General features: G+C 32.9%; 1 protein-coding gene and 1 long non-coding RNA gene across 4 annotated transcripts; both read left to right on the top strand.

Annotated features, from left to right (window-relative positions):
• Positions 1–44: 44 nt before the first annotated feature.
• On the top strand, positions 45–3,292 carry LOC145307270 (uncharacterized). The gene is made up of 3 exons (XR_013875375.1): positions 45–170; positions 772–826; positions 3,069–3,292. It is a non-coding gene; the product is annotated as an uncharacterized LOC145307270 (long non-coding RNA).
• Positions 3,293–4,640: 1,348 nt separating this feature from the next.
• On the top strand, positions 4,641–18,505 carry LOC145307409 (uncharacterized). 3 transcript variants are annotated; one of them, XM_080149836.1, is made up of 16 exons: positions 4,641–4,714; positions 5,441–5,575; positions 6,093–6,278; positions 6,841–6,932; positions 8,308–8,353; positions 8,873–8,991; positions 9,864–9,948; positions 10,416–10,513; positions 10,994–11,072; positions 12,100–12,157; positions 12,453–12,537; positions 14,515–14,594; positions 15,605–15,675; positions 16,153–16,189; positions 17,625–17,716; positions 18,288–18,505. In XM_080149836.1, exons 2-16 carry the CDS (start codon positions 5,565–5,567, stop codon positions 18,376–18,378), a joined length of 1,230 nt encoding a protein of 409 aa, XP_080005962.1. In that variant the 5' UTR covers positions 4,641–4,714; positions 5,441–5,564; the 3' UTR covers positions 18,379–18,505. The 3 variants fall into 3 exon arrangements, with proteins under 3 accessions (XP_080005962.1, XP_080005964.1, XP_080005963.1); XM_080149838.1 differs by lacking the exons at positions 17,625–17,716; positions 18,288–18,505 and adding an exon at positions 17,369–17,464; XM_080149837.1 differs by lacking the exons at positions 17,625–17,716; positions 18,288–18,505 and adding an exon at positions 17,186–17,281.
• Positions 18,506–19,642: the final 1,137 nt, after the last annotated feature.

The raw sequence follows: 19,642 nt of genomic DNA on the forward strand, positions 1-19,642 counted from the left end.
TAAACCCCCCCCCCCCCCCCCTTAAATGTTATGTTATATTTTTTTACACAAAATATTAATTTGTTGTTAAAAATTTATAATTTTTCAGACTTTACTGAAATGTATTTAAGTTTGCATATGCCATAAGAGATTAATTTAATCAGTGATTCTAAGATGGCTTTGGATAAAAGGTCGGGGCCGGGTCATTATTGTCGAGATCTCATAGAATTCAACTCAAGGATCTAAAGGGATAAGACAATGGCCGATAAATTGATGTACACACCCCCCAATGATGATACACAATACTATTCCCCTTCTGTAGATTTGTTGTAAAACTTATGAAATACACATTTTAGGACTTGATTATAGAGTTGATTCGCTTATAAGATTGTACCTTGTTGTAATAGGAATCAGTATTAAAAAATAAGATGAAAATGAAAATTTAAACATTCAAAAAAAATTTGGCAATAAAGTAAACATCTGCTTGTTTTAAATGGACGCACTGACTTTCTGGTAACAATTATAGAATTGCTACGCTTTCTAAGTCGTACCTAACTGTTATTGGAATCAGCATGCAAAGTTTGAAATCGAGATGACAATTCTAACCTGTTTAAATTAATGAAAAGAGCTAACGGACGGACGGACCGACCTTAATTATAGAAAAGCTTCACTTTTAAAAACATTCAATTAAAAATTTTAAACCCTTGGGTAGTAAAAACATTACCTCAATTTTTCCAAGTGTCTTTCATACCTTCATTTACGAGAACAGTACAATAATCACCACCCCTTCAGTAATTTTTGCGAGGAAGAAAAAAAGGATGGTGATCTTTTTGAAATGGCCTTAAAGGTAAACTATTTATTTATAGATAGACATACAGACAGACAAACATTCTCACATACAGATGGATAGATATACAAACAAACATAAATAATAAGTTTCTTCTGATTTAAAATTCAAGAAATAATTTTTTAAAAATTATGTTTATTTGTAAATTTATTTATTTTTAAAAAATCCTCTAAATTTTATTGAAAAAATCTGTAAATGCTATTGTTATTGTCTGTATTAAAAGATAAATTGTAACTTTTACAAATGATCTTTTGTTTTTCACTCTATGAAGACTATTATTTAATATACAGACAGACAATCATACATACAGACAAACATACCAACATACAGAAGACAAACTTACAGATAGATAAATAAACACCAACATATATAAAGAGATTTCATAGACAAATATACAGTATGACCCACGAAAAAGTATTTTTTAGCATTAGCAACCCATATTTCTCAACGAATCATTAAAAAATGTACATGTTCTTGTTCTCTATAGATTTCCACATAAGTAGATAATAAGATATAATAATATATTTTTTACCACCATTAACACCGGAGTTTTTTAGAGCTAAAGTTTTAAAAAAGTGACTGAGAAAAAGAATTATTTTTTGTTTCTCATAATTTTTGGATGGTTATATTATGTTTTTCTGGTAACTGAATAATGATATACAAAGAAAAACAAGTTAACTAATTATTTCTTTTTTATTCCATCAAAAAATATCAATTTTTAATGGCAAAAAGTACTACTGAATGAATTGACAATTTGCAAATTTCAGGTTATTTATTTACCCTTGTTTAAGAAAAGGATTAATTATGACAGTTGCTCCGCCCCCTTTTCTGACATCTCAATCATTTAATAGGGGGCTAATTAAGCTTTTTAGACTAAAAAATCATTATGTTGTAATTTTGTTTTCTTTATAACTTTTTTGTTATTAAAGTTAGGATTACATGAAACAAAAACAATTTTCCTGCTATATTCATAAAGATTTATTTGGTTTTTAAATCTAAAACAATTTTGCCTAATAAGTACCTAAGTTTTTCAAAATATCATTAAACTAAAAAGACTCAAAAAATATGTGTAAAAAATGCTTTTAACTTAAAACCTAAATTTTTTATTTCATTTTTGTATAAAGTTTCTGCTAGTAACAAAAATAAAAGGATTTTTACCTTAAATTTGCTAAAAAAGCCGTTTCATGTTAAAAGTTACTTTTTGCTCAGTTACTTTTTCAAACTTTAGCTCTAAAAATCTCAGCTGTTAATTGATGTAAAAAAATATTTTTATATCTACTTATGTGGAAATCTATAGAGAACAAGGACAAATACATTTTTTTTAAATTCGTTGATAAATATGGGCTGCAGATGCTAAAAAATACTTTTTCGTGGGTCATACTGTACACTCAAACAGACAGACAGAAAGACAGATATATTGTCAATATTATATACAGATAGACAAACAAATACTCAAACAGACAGACATAAAGGTAATATACATAAAGGTAATAACAAACATACAGACAGACAGACGGACAGACAAACAACCATACCAACATACAGAAGACAAACATGTCGATAAATAAACAAACATCAACACATAAAATTTACTTAGAAAATATACTAACATACAGACAGACATATAGACAAACATACACTCAAACAGACAGACAGATATATAGAAAATAATATATAAGATAGACAAACATATACTCAAATATACAGACAACCATTCTAATATACAGACATACATACAAACATACCGACAGCTAAATAAAGTACACCAACATATATAAAGAGATTTCATAGACAAATATACACTCAAACAGACAGATAGACAGATAGAAAGACAATATTATATACAGATAGACAAACATATACTCAAATAGATAGACATATGTACAATATAATATACAGACAGACAAACATATGCTCAAACAAACAGACAGAGACATATAGGTAATATAATATACAGATAAACAAACAAATACTCAATTAGATAGACATATGTACAATATAATATGCAGACAGACAAACATATTCTCAAACAAACAGACAGACAGATATATAGTCAATATAATATACAGATAGACAAACATACCAATACAGACAGACAGACATTTCAACATACAGACACACACAAACATACACTTAAACAGACAGACAGACATTTAGGCAAACAAACTACTAAACAGACAGACACTGACAGATAGACCAACAGACAGACAGACAGATATCCTAATACTTTGCACATGTTTAGGTCACTGAAGAAACTTTGAAAGCTGTAGAAAGATTTGAATCTGTACTAAAACAAATCCATTTCTCCAATCAATTAATTTCTCTCAAGGAAAACTAAACTTCTTTTAGATTTCGTTTTTTTCGTGAATATTCCTCAAATACTTTTTAAAAGCCAAGCTTTTCTAAAATTAGGGTCGGTACGTACGTCCGTAACGGATAGCTTTTTTGTTAATTTAGGCATATTAGAATTGTCCCATCGATTTCAAATTTTGCATGGTGATTCCTTTAATAGTTAGGTACGATCTATAAAGCGTAGCAACTCTATAATCATTACCAAAATGTCAGTACGTCCGTTCTAAACATGTTGATTTTTTTTTACTTTTTTAACAACAAATTTTTAAGTGATCTAATCATCCGATTGATCTGATTTTTGGTATATTGATTCCTGGGAGAACAAAGTATAATGTAATTAGCGAAGCAACTCTATAATCCGTCCTAAAAATGTTAGTATGTCCATAAACATTGTCCTGTATCAAGCAGTTTTTCAATAAATTTACTTACAATTTTGCTTTGACTCTTATACATTGTTATTCTGATTATTCAGTTCTGACACTATACAAGTGTTAATGTCCATTTGTCCTACCGTCTCAGTGCTTTGCTTTTATAGATGTTGTCATCCTTGTTTTCGTGAAGATTCCGCAAATACTTTTTTTTGTCATCTGCTCGTTCACTACCTTTTCCTTACATTTGTTCAATTGGGACAACTTTTTGAACAAAGGCATTTCCCTCTACTAAACAGGGATCTAAAGGGATAAGACAATGGCTGATAATTTAATGTACATCCCCTGTGATGAACACAAAATTACCCCTTATCTAGATTATTTTGACACTCAACTTTGTGAACCATCTAATCAAAATTTAATAAAAGTCCTCAACGAAAAAAAAATCTTATTATAAAACTTTGGGGACTTGTGTAATAAACAGCCCCCTGTCTACTATGAGTTTAAATGTTGTGCTTTTAAACTTTTAGTTAGTGGTTTGAACACTCAACTTAGTAAATCAACTAATCAAAATTCACTGAAAGGTCCCAATGTTGTTAGACCAACGAAGAAGAAATGTTATTATGTATAAAACTTTGGGGATTAGTGTAAAAACCAGCTCAATATCCACTCCCTTTAAGTTTAAATGTTTTGCTTTTTAAAAGCGAAGCTTTTCTATAATTAGGGTCGGTCCGTCCGTACGTCCGTCCGTCCGTAACGGATAGCTTTTTTCGTTAATTTAGGCAGGTTAGAATTGTCCTATCGATTTCAAACTTTGCATGCTGATTCCAATAACAGTTAGGTACGACTTAAAAAGCGTAGCAACTCTATAATCATTACCGAAATGTCCGTACGTCCATTTTAAACATGTTGATTTTTTTACTTTTTTTTTAGAATTGTCCTATCGATTTCAAACTTTGCATGGTAATTCCTGCGGTAGTTAGGTAGGATTTTAAAAGCGTAGCAACTCTATAATCGTTACCAGAATGTCCGTATGTCCATTTTTAACAAAGTACCTACCTTGTTATAATTATTTTACAAAAAAAGAAGAAAGTTTATTTTTGTTATAGTTATCCAAGTGTCTTGAAACTGCTTTGGACTGTCTCAATCAGGCTAACACAGAATTTAGGTAGGTGAACAGAGCTGGATCTTTAAATCATTTTAGTCTTTAAATCATTTTAGCCAACTTTCCACCAATGAGAGCACAGCATTTTATGAAATGCCGCTGGCTGAAATTCGGCGCACCCCGATCTGGCTCACCACTGAAACGATTTAAGATCCAGCTCAGATCTAGAGTATAGATGTATATACAGATAACTACCTCCCATCATTTTTCAAAGACCTTTTTCGTCTACTTCTAAATTATTTTCTGCTACTTGGCTGTGTTAATATAAACATTGGTTGATTTTCAATGACCCAACAGAAAGGTTGCACAAGGTGGTTCTCCTTCTAGTGTTTTACTCTAATGGTAGGTATACGCCCATAGAGGCCTCTAGTGACACTCAAAATATTTTTTTTAATATCTAATTTGAAAAATAATTTATTTACTATAGTAAGATGTTTCTTATTCATGTTTATACACTTTTCTACGACAATGGCGCCGGCCCTGGAATGGTGGTGGTACCCTCCCCCATAATAGTTATAAACCCTTCCAGGACATATGAGAAGCTACATTGTTAAGGCGAACCATATCGGTTCAGTGGTTAGCAATATTCTTTGGTTCAGACAGACAGAGGTCGTCCTACTCCATGACTACTTAGATCCAAACACTGAGAAACTATGGCTACACACACACACACAGATTCTATTACTTTTACATAAGGATTATTTTACGGAATTAATTGTATGATTTTAGAAATTATTTACTGCTGCAAAAAGAAGAACCATACTTAACAGAAGAAAATTTAAATGAAAAATGTGGTAATGAAGTAACAGACTTGAAACCAAATTTAGAAAATGAAAAGAATTCAGCAGCTACTATGTCTGTCGGGTGAGTAAGTAAAAGTTTCATATTTTAAAACCAAAGCTTTTCCATAATTAGGGTCGGTCCGTCCGTTGTTACAGTTTGCCTTTTTCGTGGAACGGTTAGATCTTTTAGTTAGTTTAGACATGTTAGAATTGTCCTATGAATTTTAAGCTTTGTATGGTGATTTTTATTCCTGTAGTAGTTGGGAATTATTAAGAAAGCGTAGCAACTCTATAATCGTTGCCAGAATGTCCATACGTCAATTTTTAACTTGTTTATTTTTAACTTAACAATATGTCATAAGCAAAGCATCTCTATAATCAAGTCCAAAAGTGTAAGTATGTCCTTAAACATTATCCTGTTCTTTATAGAAATGTTTTCTTATTCGTTGTCTTAACAACTTTGGGTACTCACATTGAATTTTTATTGGTTTTTTCAATAAGTTGAGTGTCTTAACTAATTAAATCTACAGAAAGGTTAATTGTATGTATCATCATTTGGGATGAACATAAATTTTTCAACCATTGTCTTATACCTTTAGATCCCTGGAGAGCCTATCCTACCCAGAAATTATATTAAAAACAGAGCTAGAACAATTATCTCCACCTGAACAAGTTGAACTCAGCGGCAAGGCAAATAAAAGTTATTCATGTGATTTATGTGATACATCAGTGAAGACAAAAGTTGCACTAACAAGACATGTCAAACAAAATCATTCTTTTCAAAGGTTGGTCATATTATCTATTTTTCCTTCATTGGTTATTTAATATGAAGGTTGTCCCTCTGTTTGCACTAAAGATCTCGGTAACTGCTGGTCTTATTAAGTTCTTTAGAAATAGAAAACTGTCATTTAAAAATATATTTATAAAATTTTAGAATATAGAATCGGTTCTAAGCCATTCTGAAATGTTATGTATAGCATCGTATTACAGACAATTTTCCACGCAAACTAAAACTAACAATCATTTTAATTTTTCATTTTAATGTTTGGGGAAAGCTGTCTATAATACGATGCGATAAATAACTATTCTAAAAATAAAAACAAAAAAAACGGGTATAGTCCCTTTCGTGACAACGCCTCTTAAGGGGCGTTTCATCGTTTTTTCAAAGTAGCTTCGGTTATTTTAGGTCAGGTTAGGTGATTGCCCCGCATGGTTAGGCAATTGGCCCCGCAGGGTTAGAGCCTACCACAGGGGCTAGAAATAGGAAAAGAACCACAGTGAAAATGTGACGAAACGCCCCTTAAGAGGCGTTGTCACGAAAAAAAATTTGAACAAATCTAATTTTAGTGATGAAGTGTTGTATTGTCCCGATTGTGAATATTCCTCAAGCAACAGAAAATATTTCCAACTTCATGTCAACAATCAACATCAGCCACAGGGTCATTTTTAATCCCCCCCCGCCATGTTTATAACCAGTGTTGCGGAGCCGGAGCTGGGAGCCGTGGAGCCGCCATATTTTGCTGGAGCTGGATCCGTAATTTTCGTTAAAAAACGACTCCGGCTCCGGACTAGATAAATAAATTTTTATAAATTATAATTTGGTAACTCTGTTTTGTCATGTGCAAATGCCCCTTTTAAGTTTTTCAAGTCCATTTTTATCAAAAATTGAACTTTTAGAACCTTCAAAAGTTAAAAATAGACGTGGGGAAAAAAATATGTCGAGTTTTTCTTGATTTGAGGTCGGAGCCGGAGCCGCCATCATCACAGACGGCTCCGCGGAACCGGAACCGGAGCCGCAACGCTGGTTATAACACCTAACAGACAACCAACGCAGGGGTCTAAAGGGGTTCAGACAATGGCTGATAAATGTTGATTTACATCCCCAAATAATGGTACACAAAATTACCCCTTCTGTAGATTACAATTAGTGGTTAAAACGTTTGGACACAAAACTAAATGAACCAACCAATCAACACACTCAATAAAAGTCTCCAAAGTTATTATGCCAACGAAAATTATAAAACTTTGGGGACTAGTGGAATAAACAGTCCCACTGTCCCCTCCCTCCCTGCAACCAACAACCTTTGTCTGCAAGTCCTTACTGTCAGGCTTCTTAAAGGACACAAAATTACCCCGTGTTTTAGATTAAAATTATTGGTGAATGGGGAATGCATTGGCCTAAAAAAGGCGCAACTCATTACCATGCACAGTTAAGACTTCTCAGATAAAGGTCGTGCAATCAAAGGGTTGGTTGTCTGATGGGCGAATGGACGCTTTACACTACAATCATAAGCAGAGTATTTTTCAAAGCTTTGAGAGGTCTTGAACCCAAAGCTATATCATACCTAACACAGAGGTAGAGAGGGGATAATGTACTTTTTATTAGTTACATTAGTCCCCAAAGTTTTATAATAACGTTTTCTTATTCGTTTGCTTAACAACTTTGGGGACTTTTATGAATTTTTATTGGTTGGTTAATTAAGTTGAGTGTTCAACCGTTTCAACCTCTATTTCTAATTTACAGAAGGGGTAATTTTGTGTGTCATTATTTGGGATATACAATGTACATCCAATCATCGGCCATTGTCTTATCCCTTTAGATCTCTGCAACCAACAACCTTTGTCTGCAAGTCCTTAAAGGAAACAAAATTACCCCTTTTTTAGATTAAAATTATTGGTGGAAAAGGTTGGACTCCGCCAATTTGTACCAACCAATCAAACTGTTTATTCTAAATATTCATGATATTGTAATCTAATGATGTGGTTGGTAATTTTGTTCATTATAATTCTGGGTATAAAAATGACTTTGTTTAGACAAGTTTGAGTGTTCTTTGTGTGAGTATTTCTGTAAAAATAACAAAGGAAAAACTATTTTAAAAATATTTATATTCTTAGTATTTTTTTTGTCTGTAGCTTAAGATTTCAATAACTAATGATCAGATTGAGTTCTTAAGTTTGAGGAAGCTTCATATAGGTCCAGGGAAAGTTTTAGGCTATTTCCTTGGTTTTCCCTATCCCATTTTAATACAAAGTCCCTTGTTAGAGGCGCAGCTGCTAGTTTATAAAAATGATGCCCCCACAAATTTTAAATAAAAAAAAATTGAGGGGGGATTTTTTTCATTTTTGGGGGGGTTGGGGTTGTCCCACCCCCCAAGAAAATAGCCTAAAACCACCACAGGACCATTAGGTATATTCCCTGAAGAGTAGAATCCGATCGGTTCAGTGGTTACCGAGATCTTAAGGGACGGACAGACAGACAGACGGACGGACAGACACCATTCTACTTTGTATTATAGATAGGATATCATTTAAGGGGGAGGGGGGATAAAAGCAATAACACTAACAGCAAATAAAATCAAATGAGTTTAATATAATTTGTAGAGTTATCACATCATATAGCTGTGCACCATGAAGGGTTGAGATATTCTTGTGATTTATGCGAGTATTCTGCTAAATATATTAATAACCTGAAGGAGCACAAAGCATCCAAACATTTAGGTTTCACTTCATACAAACCAAATATAATGGGGTCATGTAAAGGAAACGAAGTTGCGGGTTTCGTCGTATTTTACAGTTGCTTTTGAAAGGTTAGGTTAGGTGATTGCCCCGTCAGAAATAGGAGAAAAGCTACTGTGAAAGTATGACGAAACCCGCAACTTCGTTTCCTTCACATGACCTAATATAATCAACTTGCCCCCAGAGCGAAGCTTTTCTAAACCCCGAACAAACATAATATGCAAATCTGAATTTTCAAAATAGCAGCCTTATTATTAATTTAGGATGATTTTACAATAAACATGAAATGTAGATGCCTCCTTTGATCACAAAATTCCACTGTTATTTTTTTATTAATCAGCACCAATAGAGAACAAGATCTCAAAAACAGCATTTGTAAAATCATCCTAAATGAATAATAAGGCTACTATTTTAAAAATTCAGATTTGCACATTATGTTTGTTCGGAGTTTACATTTACGGTCCGTAATGGATAGCTTTAGTAGTTAACTTAAGTAATTTTGTTAGACGCATCCTATCGATTTAAAACTATTGCAGGGCTCAGATGCTTCGAAAAAAAATTTAAAAAGATTGATTGTCATATTTAGGTTATTAGACAACCAACTCTTTGATTGAACGACCTTTTTCTGGAAGTCCTAACTCTGCATGTTAATGGTTGCGCCTGTTTTGGGCCAAGGCATTCCCCGTTTCCCCCTACTCCAAATATTAATGTCGCGCACCTCACGTGGCTTCATTAGAAACTATTTTTAATGTCTTTAGTTATTACGCAGTGTTAAGCCGAGATTTGAACCTATCACCTACGTATGCGCTACGTATTTTATTTTAATGCACACTGAAATGTATGAAATGTTTAAGGAATAACATATTCTTGTGAGATATGTGGGTTCACTGTGAAACAAAAGCGTAACCTGAAAAAGCACAAAGAAAATGTCCACTCAAGGTATAAATAGTCATGGAATATGGAAAATAGTTTTAATTTAATAAATATCTTTTTATATATTTTCAAGAGCTTTATGGTAGATTTCACTCTCCCTCTCTCTCTACTTTTAATTTTCTCTCTCTCTCTTTCTCTCTCTCTCTCTCTCTCTCTCTCTCTCTCTCTCTCTCTCTCTCTCTCTCTCTCTCTCTCTCTCTCTCTCTCTCTCTCTCTCTCTCTCTCTCTCTCTCTCTCTCTCTCTCTCTCTCTCTCTCTCTTTACTTTCCTCTCTATCTCTTCCCTCTCTTTCTCTATTTCTCTCTTTTTCTCTCTCCCTCCTCCTCTCTCCCTATTTCTTTTTCTCCCTTCTCTCTCTCCCTATCTCTTTTTCTCCCTCTTTTTCTTTCTCTCCCTGCATCTTTCTCTTTCTTTTTCCTTCTCTCTTTCTCACATTATCCATGTTATTTCCATGACTTGTATAATATTGAAAGAACGGCAGAAGATACCAACACAATATCCCCATCTAGCGGAGATAAAAAGAACAAAAATTTCTGCTCTGAATGCCCTCAAAGTTTTTCAACCATAAAAGGTCAGTTTCTGGTTATTTTTTACATGGATTAATACCCAGCGAGTTAGAGGGGACACTTGGCTGTTTATATTACACTAGTTCCCTAGATTTATAATAACGTTTTCTTAATCGTTGGCTAAACAACTTTGGGGACTAGTGACTTTTGATTGTTTGGTTTATTAAGTTGGGTGTTTAAACGTTTCAACCACTATTTTTAATCTAGAGAAGGGGGAATATTGTGTATCATGATTGGGGATGTGGATCAATTTATCGGCCATTGTCTTATCCCTTTAGATCCCTGAGGTGGATTCTTAAAAAAAACTTTTTGGCTCACTGCCTCACTAAAATTACTGAGGCTCGCTAAAAATTTTGTAGATTTTTAATGCGATTTTAGAGGATTTTTCAGAAATTTCTTTAGCGATCCTCACCAATTTTAGTGAGCCAGAAAGTTTTAAAAGAATCCACCTCTAATCAAACGAAAACTAATTTTGTTTTATTTAGGACTTAATCGTCATGTGAAAGATGTCCATCTTCTTAAAAAATTTGGAGGCGCAAATAAAACACAAAAACCCAAAAATCAAGGAAACTTTAACATTATATTAACAAAAAAACAGGCTTAATTTAATAACTATGATATCTTCTATAATACAAAGTAGAACGATGTCTGTCCGTCCGTCCGTCTGTCTGTCCCTAAAGATCTCGGTAACCACTGAACCGATTGGATTCTACTCTTCAGGGTATATACCTATAGATCCTGTGGTGGTTTTAAGCTATTTTGGACACCCCCAACCCCCCAAAAAACAAAAAAATCCCCCCCCCCCATTTTTTTTTTGTAGGAGATATCGTTGGTTCTTTTTTTTGCAGGAGATTTTATTGGTCCTTTTTTTGCAGGAGATTTCCTTGGTCCTTTTTTTTTACGAATTTCACCTTAATTTTTTTTATCACCTCTTGGGGCAAAGCCCCTAGAGGCTAGGGGCGAAGCCGCTAGTGTAAATATAATCCAATTAGATCTTTTGTCCTATGACAATTAAGTATTTTATCCCATTAGGTCTTTTGTCCATAAGTTATGTTCATAAGGTGGTTTTTGTCCATTAGGACTTTTGTTCGTTAGGCCTTTAGTCCATTAGATCTTTAATCTAGTGGATATTATGTTCATTATGGCTTTTGTCCTTAAGGTCTTTTATTGTCAAAAGCAAAGCTTTTCTATAATTATGGTCGGTCCGTCCTAACGGTTAGCTCTTTTTGTTAATTTAAACAGGTTAGAATTGTCATATCGATTTCAAACTTTACCAGCGGATTCCTATAACAGTTAGGTACGACTTAGAGAGCGTAGCAACTCTATAATCTTTGAAAGAAAGTCCGTACGTCCATTTAAAACAAGCAGATTATTTTAATTTTTTGACATCAAATTTTTGTATGTAAATTTATCCTTTTATCTGATTTTTTGATACTGATTCCTATTACAACAAGGTACAATGTTTTAAGTTTATTCAGTTCTGACACTACAACTGTTAATGTTCGTTTGTCCTTCCATTTCTGAGCTTTGCTCTTATGGATGTTGTCATCCTTGATTATTACCATAATTGTAAAGTTTGAATCTAAAATGCAGAAAGTTACTCCTGTGATATATGTAAATATTCAACAACCAGTAGTTCAAGCTTCAAGGTGCACAGGGTTGCCAATAAAAGTCCAGGGTAGTTAAAAACCACATGTTTTTTTTCCGGTTTTAACCATCAAAAAAATCCATAGCAAAAGTCCACCTTGAAATAAATGCTGTTTTCGCCTTCAATAAGGTATACTAAATTACTTTTTTTTTCTTAAGAAACTTCTTTTTTTTCTTAAAACGCCTGTACACACAGTATAAAAACATTAGAATTTACTGTTTTTTTTTCCATGATTTAACCGGTTAAAACTGGACTTTTCTAGAAAAACCCGGATTTTTGGCAACCCTGATTATAAGATGCATGCAGCTAAACACGGAGCCGCCACCAAGATATTTTGTGATCAATGTCAGTACACAACTCATAATAAATACTCTTTTAAAGGTTAGTTTCATTGGTGGAAAAGTTTGAGGCAAAATAGATTATTTTTCATGGATATATCCATTATCTATATCCTCATACTATATTAAGTAACAGGATGTCTGTTTGTGTGTCTGTGTGTTTGTATCTCGCTAACCGCTGAACCGATCGGGTTCTCCTTAACAGGGTAGAGTCTCATAGGTCCCGGGAAGGTTTATAACTATTTTGGGGGAGGGTACCACCACCCACCCAAGAGAAATCACAATAAATCGAAATTTTTTTTCCTCGAATAGAGACTCCTAGGTACGTAACATTGCAAAGTATCGTAGCAATGTGATACAGACTCCTTTGCAACATTGCAAGGTATCGTATTACTTTTTTAAAACACCAAACATTTAAAGTGCCCCTAGAGGCCTCTAGGGGCGTAGCCGCTAGTTGATATATATTTTACTAGTGGATACGCCCCTAGAGAGGGTGAGGGGGTATTTATTTTAAGTGGTGATTTCTCTTGGGAGAGTGGTGGTACCCTCCCCAAAAATAGTTAAAAACCTTTCTGGGACTTATGAGAAGCTATCCTGTTAAGGAGAACCCGAACGGTTCAGCGGTTAGCGAGATCCTTCGTTACAGACAGACAAACAAACAGACATCCTGTTACTTTTTAATAAGGATATCTATCTATCCATCCATCTATCAAACTATATATTTATATCTAACTCTCTATTCATCTATCTATCAAAGTATATAACTATCTAACCATCTATCTATCAATTTCTATCTATCTATCTATCTATCTATCTATCTATCTATCTATCTATCTATCTATCTATCTATCTATCTATCTATCTATCTATCTATCTATCTATCTATCTATCTATCTATCTATCTATCTATCTATCTATCTATCTATCTATCTATCTATCTATCTATCTATCTATCTATCTATCTATCTATCTATCTATCTATCTATCTATCTATCTATCTATCTATCTATCTATATATCTATATATCTATCTATCTATCTATCTATCTATCTATCTATCTATCTATCTATCTATCTATCTATCTATCTATCTATCTATCTATCTATCTATCTATCTATCTATCTATCTATCTATCTATCTATCTATCTATCTATCTATCTATCTATCTATCTATCTATCTATCTATCTATCTATCTATCTATCTATCTATCTATCTATCTATCTATCTATCTATCTATCTATCTATCTATCTATCTATCTATCTATCTATCTATCTATCTATCTATCTATCTATCTATCTATCTATCTATCTATCTATCTATCTATCTATCTATCTATCTATCTATCTATCTATCTATCTATCTATCTATCTATCTATCTATCTATCTATCTATCTATCTATCTATCTATCTATCTATCTATCTATCTATCTATCTATCTATCTATCTATCTATCTATCTATCTATCTATCTATCTATCTATCTATCTATCTATCTATCTATCTATCTATCTATCTATCTATCTATCTATCTATCTATCTATCTATCTATCTATCTATCTATCTATCTATCTATCTATCTATCTATCTATCTATCTATCTATCTATCTATCTATCTATCTATCTATCTATCTATCTATCTATCTATCTATCTATCTATCTATCTATCTATCTATCAATGTAAATAACTATCTATCTATCTATCTATCTATTTATCTATCTATCTATCTAACTATCTATCTATCTATCAATGTAAATAACTATCTATCTATCTATCTATCTATCTATCTATCTAACTATCTATCTATCTATGTATCTATCAGTTTATATAACTATCTATGATCTATCCATCTATCTATCAATGTAAATATATATCTATCTATCTATCTATCAATATCTATCTATCTATCTATCTATCTCACTATCTATCTATCTATCTATCTATCTATCTATCAATGTATATAACTATCTATGATCTATCCATCTATCTATCAATATCTATCTATCTATCTATCTATTTAGTGCATCAAAAGCAACACCTTGGAGAGATATTTAAATGCCAGAATTGTGATTACCAAACTCATACTAGAATTAATCTTAAGGTAAGAATTTAACTAACAAGGATGACAACATCCATAAAAGCGAAGCACTGAAACGGTAGGACAAACGGACATTAACACTTGTATAGTGTCAGAACTGAATATAAATGTATAAGAGTCGAAGCAAAATTATAAGTAAATTGGTTGAAAAACTGCTTGATACAGAATAATGCTTATGGATATACTTACATTTTTAAGGACTTGATTATAGAGTTGCATCGCTTATAATATTATACTTTGTTGTCCCAGGAATCAGTAAACCAAAAATCAGATTAATCGGATAATTAGATCACATAAAAATTTGTTTTTGAAAAAAGTAAAAAAATCAACACGTTTAAAATGAACGTACGGACATTCTGGTAATGATTATAGAGTTGCTACGATTTCTAAATCGTACCTAACTACTACAGGAATCACCATGCAAAGTTTGAAATCGGTAAGACAATTCTAACATGCCTAAATTACTGATTAAAAGTTTCCGTCCACCAATTTGAAATTTTTAATCAAAAGCCATAGTTATGTCCTGTCCCTCCTTGACATGAAACTGTCTATTTCCAGGGAGTAAGGGGCCAATACTAGTCCCCAAAGTTTTATAATAATGTTTTCTTATTTGTTGGTCTAACTACTTTGGGGTCTTTTATTGAGATTTGGTTGGTTCATTAAGTCGAGTGTCCGAACGTTTCAGCCACTAGGTAATTGTTATTTGTGTATCATCATTGGAGATACATCAATTTATCGGCCATTGTCTTATCCCTTTTGATCCCTGATCTATTTCAGAGACACGTAGATGTTAAACATTCTGTTCAACACTAGTCCCCAAAGTTTTATGATAACGTTTTCTTAATTGTTGGCTTAACTACTTTGGGGACATTTATGGAAATTTGATTGAGTGTCCAAACATTTTAACAACTAATTGTAATCTACAGAAGGGGTAATGTTGAGAATAATTATTGGGGATGTACATCAATTTATCGGCCATTGTCTTATCCCTTAAGATCCCTGATCTATTTTAGAGACACGTAGATGTTAAACATTCTGTGCAACAATTGAGCTGTGACCAGTGTACATTCATTAGTACATCCAGGTATAATACTTTGGGTACCACAGTAATTTACAGTCCCCAATGTCCAATAAGAAGTTGTTATAATACTTTGGTACCACAGTAATTTACAGTCTCCAATGTCTAATAAGATGTAGTTATAATACTTTGGGTACCACAGTAATTTACAGTCTCCAATGTCTAATAAGATGTAGTTATAATACTTTTGGTACCACAGTAATTTACAGTCCCCAATGTCCAATAAGTACATCCAGGTACAAATTAAGTACAAGTGGCCATGAAGGGAGGGGACATTGGGCTGTATCTTACACTAGTGCCCAAAGTTTTATAACAACGTTTTCTTACATTTAAAGTTCTATTCATTTTTTTAAGTCCTAGATCACACATGTACCTTTACGGAAAATCCGCGCGTTAAAAATGTCCCCCTTTTTTTATTGATGTCATTTGTATGGTCCTAAAGGACCTTTTAAAACAATGATTTCAACATACTTTTATTTGCAGGCATTATCTGAGTAATCATATAAAGAAACAACACCAGGTATTTGTCATATAAGATCTATAGAACAGCATAGTTTTCCAGGGAGTAAGGGGACATTGGGCTCTTTATTACACTAGTCCCAAAAGTTATAATAACGTTTTCTTATTCGTTGGCTTAACAACTTTTAGCGAATTTCTATTGGTTGATTCATTAAGTTTAAGTGTTCAAACGTTTCAACCACTAATTGTTATCTACAAAAGGGTTAATATTGGAATAATGATTCCTAGGGCAACAAGGTACAATTTTATAATCAAGTCCTGAAAATTTACCTAAGTATTCTGTATTTATCAAATTTGCAACAAATTTACTTACAATTTTGTTTAAACATAATAAGTTCTGACTCTTTACAACTTTGTTGTTCCTACCATCTGATTTTAGAGCTTTGCTTTTTGAAAGCAAATCTTTTCTATAATTAGGGTCGGTCCGTCCGTCTATAACGGATAGCTCTTTTCGTTAATTTAGGCATGTTAGAATTGTCCTATGTATCTCAAATTTTGCATGGTGATTCCTGTAGAAGTTAGGTACGATTTAGAAAGCGTACAACTCTAAAATTGTTACCAGAATGTCCGTATGTCTAGGTATTTTAAACATGTTAATTTTTAACTTTTTAACAACAAATTTTTATATTATAAAACTATCCGATTGATCTGTTTTTTGGAATACTGATTCCTAGGACAACAAAGTATAAAACTATAAGCGAAGCATCTCTATAATAAAGTCGTAAAAATGTAAGTATGTATTTAAGCAGTTTTTCAACAAATTCACTTCCAATTTTGTTTCGATTTGTATACAATATTTTGATTATTCAGTTCTGACACTCTACAAGTGGTAATGTTTGTTTGTCCTACCGTTTCAGGGATTCGCTTTTATGGATGTTGTCATCCTTGTTTAGATGGTGTCATCTTTGTTTTACCTCTAAAAACTTTGTACCTTAGGAGAAGAAATACTCTTGTGATAGATGCAATTATACTTCTATGTATCTATCTATCTATCTAGGAGAAGAAATATTCTTGTGATAGATGCAATTATACTTCTATGTATCTATCTATCTATCTAGGAGAAGAAATACTCTTGTGATAGATGCAATTATACTTCTATGTATCTATCTATCTATCTAGGAGAAGAAATATTCTTGTGATAGATGCAATTATACTTCTATGTATCTATCTATCTATCTAGGAGAAGAAATACTCTTGTGATAGATGCAATTATACTTCTGTGTATCTATCTATCTATCTAGGAGAAGAAATATTCTTGTGATAAATGCAATTATACTTCTATGTATCTATCTATCTATCTAGGAGAAGAAATATTCTTGTGATAAATGCAATTATACTTCTATGTATCTATCTATCTATCTAGGAGAAGAAATATTCTTGTGATAAATGCAATTATACTTCTGTGTATCTATCTATCTATCTATCTATCTACCTAGGAGAAGAAATACTCTTGTGATAAATGCAATTATACTTCTGTGTATCCTAGTGACCTCAAGTCTCACATTGATGCCATACATAACAAAATTAGGTAATTATTATAATTTTTTCTTTGATGATATCTCGTTATTTGTTGTCCCTAGGAACCTCTAAAACAGTGGTCTTTTAAAATTTGTCTGTGTATCATAACTCAAAAGCTCAAAAACTTTGGGTACTTAATATTACTTATATTGCATTTTATTTAGTTCCACACTATTGGGGACCAAACTTTTTTTTCAATAATTTTAAACTATAGAAGGGTTAATTTTGTTTATCATCATTGAGGATATAAATCAACTTATTGTCCATTGTCTTATCCCTTGAGATCCCAGATATTTGAATAATCATTTATAACATTGTATTATAGACAGCTTTCCGCGGACATTTTGCGGACAGTTGAGTATGGCTGAGAACTGGTTCTAATCCAGCGGATATTAATCGGTTTTACCCAGCATATACCAATAACAAAATGTATTCGGGAATAAATCACGAAACCTATACGTGTTTTTCAGCTGTCGCAAAATTGACCACCTCTCCATTTGCCCCCAAAATATTATTTTAGATTTAATTCGCTTGTTGGTTATACCTACCTTTTTCTTGGGTTTTACCTATTTTTTGTTTAGGTTTGTTTGTGATTTATGCGACTTTTCTGCTCCATATAAAGGTGATCTGAACAGACACAAGAAAACTGCCCACCCAGTCACTGAAGGCTGATTCCTGTGATAACAAGGCTATATTTAGATAGGATAGCACCAGATTGCACAAGATTCATTTTTATTCCACTGCTAAAAAATATTTTATTTTCCTCTAGTTTTTTCCCAAAATGAAATCTATAATACAAAGTAGCTTGATGTCTGTCCGACCGTCCCTTAAGATCTCGGTAACCACTGAACCGATCGGATTCTACTCTTCAGGGAATATACCTACTGGTCCTGTAGTGGATTTAGGCTAATTTCTTTGGGGGTAAATATCCTCCCAATTCGCCATTTATTCGCGAAAATTTGCTATTCATTTTTTTCCGCCGCTGGGTAGATTCGCATTTTTTCCCACTTGGTATGTAATTATACCTCTTTGGGCAAAGCCCCTAGAGGCTAGGGGCGAATACGCTAGTAGTAAATGTAGTAGACCTCTCCTCCTCTAGATTCAGTTAATTAAAGTTTTTTACCTTATTTTATTAAGTATATTTCAAATATGACTGAATTTACTCTTTTTTTTCTTTTTTTTTCCACCACCCCATATATTTTTAACTCCCCCCCCCCCCCTCACCTAAGCAGGGGATCCCAAGCTTAATATACACCCCTGGATAACACATATTATACAATCATTACCAGCAGCGTTTCGGAGCCGGGAGCAGCAACATTTTTGGAGGAGCCGGAGCCGTATTTTTCGTTAAAAACGGCTCCGGCTCCAGATTAGTTAAAAATGATTTTTTAAAGTAATATTATAATTTGGAAACGGTCTATTTCTATATAATAAACTGAAAAACTATTGTTACTTAACAAATAGACACACATCCTTCTACTTTTATATAGCTTTAATCAAATAAAAGTAAAATATTTTATATTATTTATTTTATTTTATCAAATTCAATAATGAACAAAAATTGATATATTAACTTTAAGGTAGGAGCTGGAGCCGCATCAAAATTATACGGCTCCGAAACGCTGATTACCAGAAGTTCTATTTATTTGTGTTTTGACATTACATTACATGGAATATGGAAAAAAACGAAGTTGTGGGTTTCGTCGTATTTACAGTAGCTTTTGATGGGTTATTTAAATTTTATGTTAGGTTAGGTTAAGAAAATGCTTATGATTTCCCCGCAGGGTTAGAACTAGGAGAAAACCTACTATGAAAATACGACGAAACCCGTAACTTCGTCTCCTCTCCAAGATACCTGTAAAATACCTCTTGGGGGCGAGGTAAACTCCTCTCCAAGATCCCATTACATTATTTTTGATTCTATAGATGATTTGCC

Source organism: Acartia tonsa, chromosome 15 (genome assembly GCF_053477335.1).
Source record: "Acartia tonsa isolate MP-2025a chromosome 15, ASM5347733v1, whole genome shotgun sequence".
NCBI lineage: Eukaryota > Metazoa > Arthropoda > Copepoda > Calanoida > Acartiidae > Acartia > Acartia tonsa.

Coding starts and splice junctions, on each gene's coding strand:
- LOC145307409 (XM_080149836.1), top strand. Junction 6,279..6,840: donor CAAAATCATTCTTTTCAAAG/GTTGGTCATATT, acceptor ATCTAATTTTAG/TGATGAAGTGTTGTATTGTC. Junction 10,514..10,993: donor AAGTTTTTCAACCATAAAAG/GTCAGTTTCTGG, acceptor TGTTTTATTTAG/GACTTAATCGTCATGTGAAA.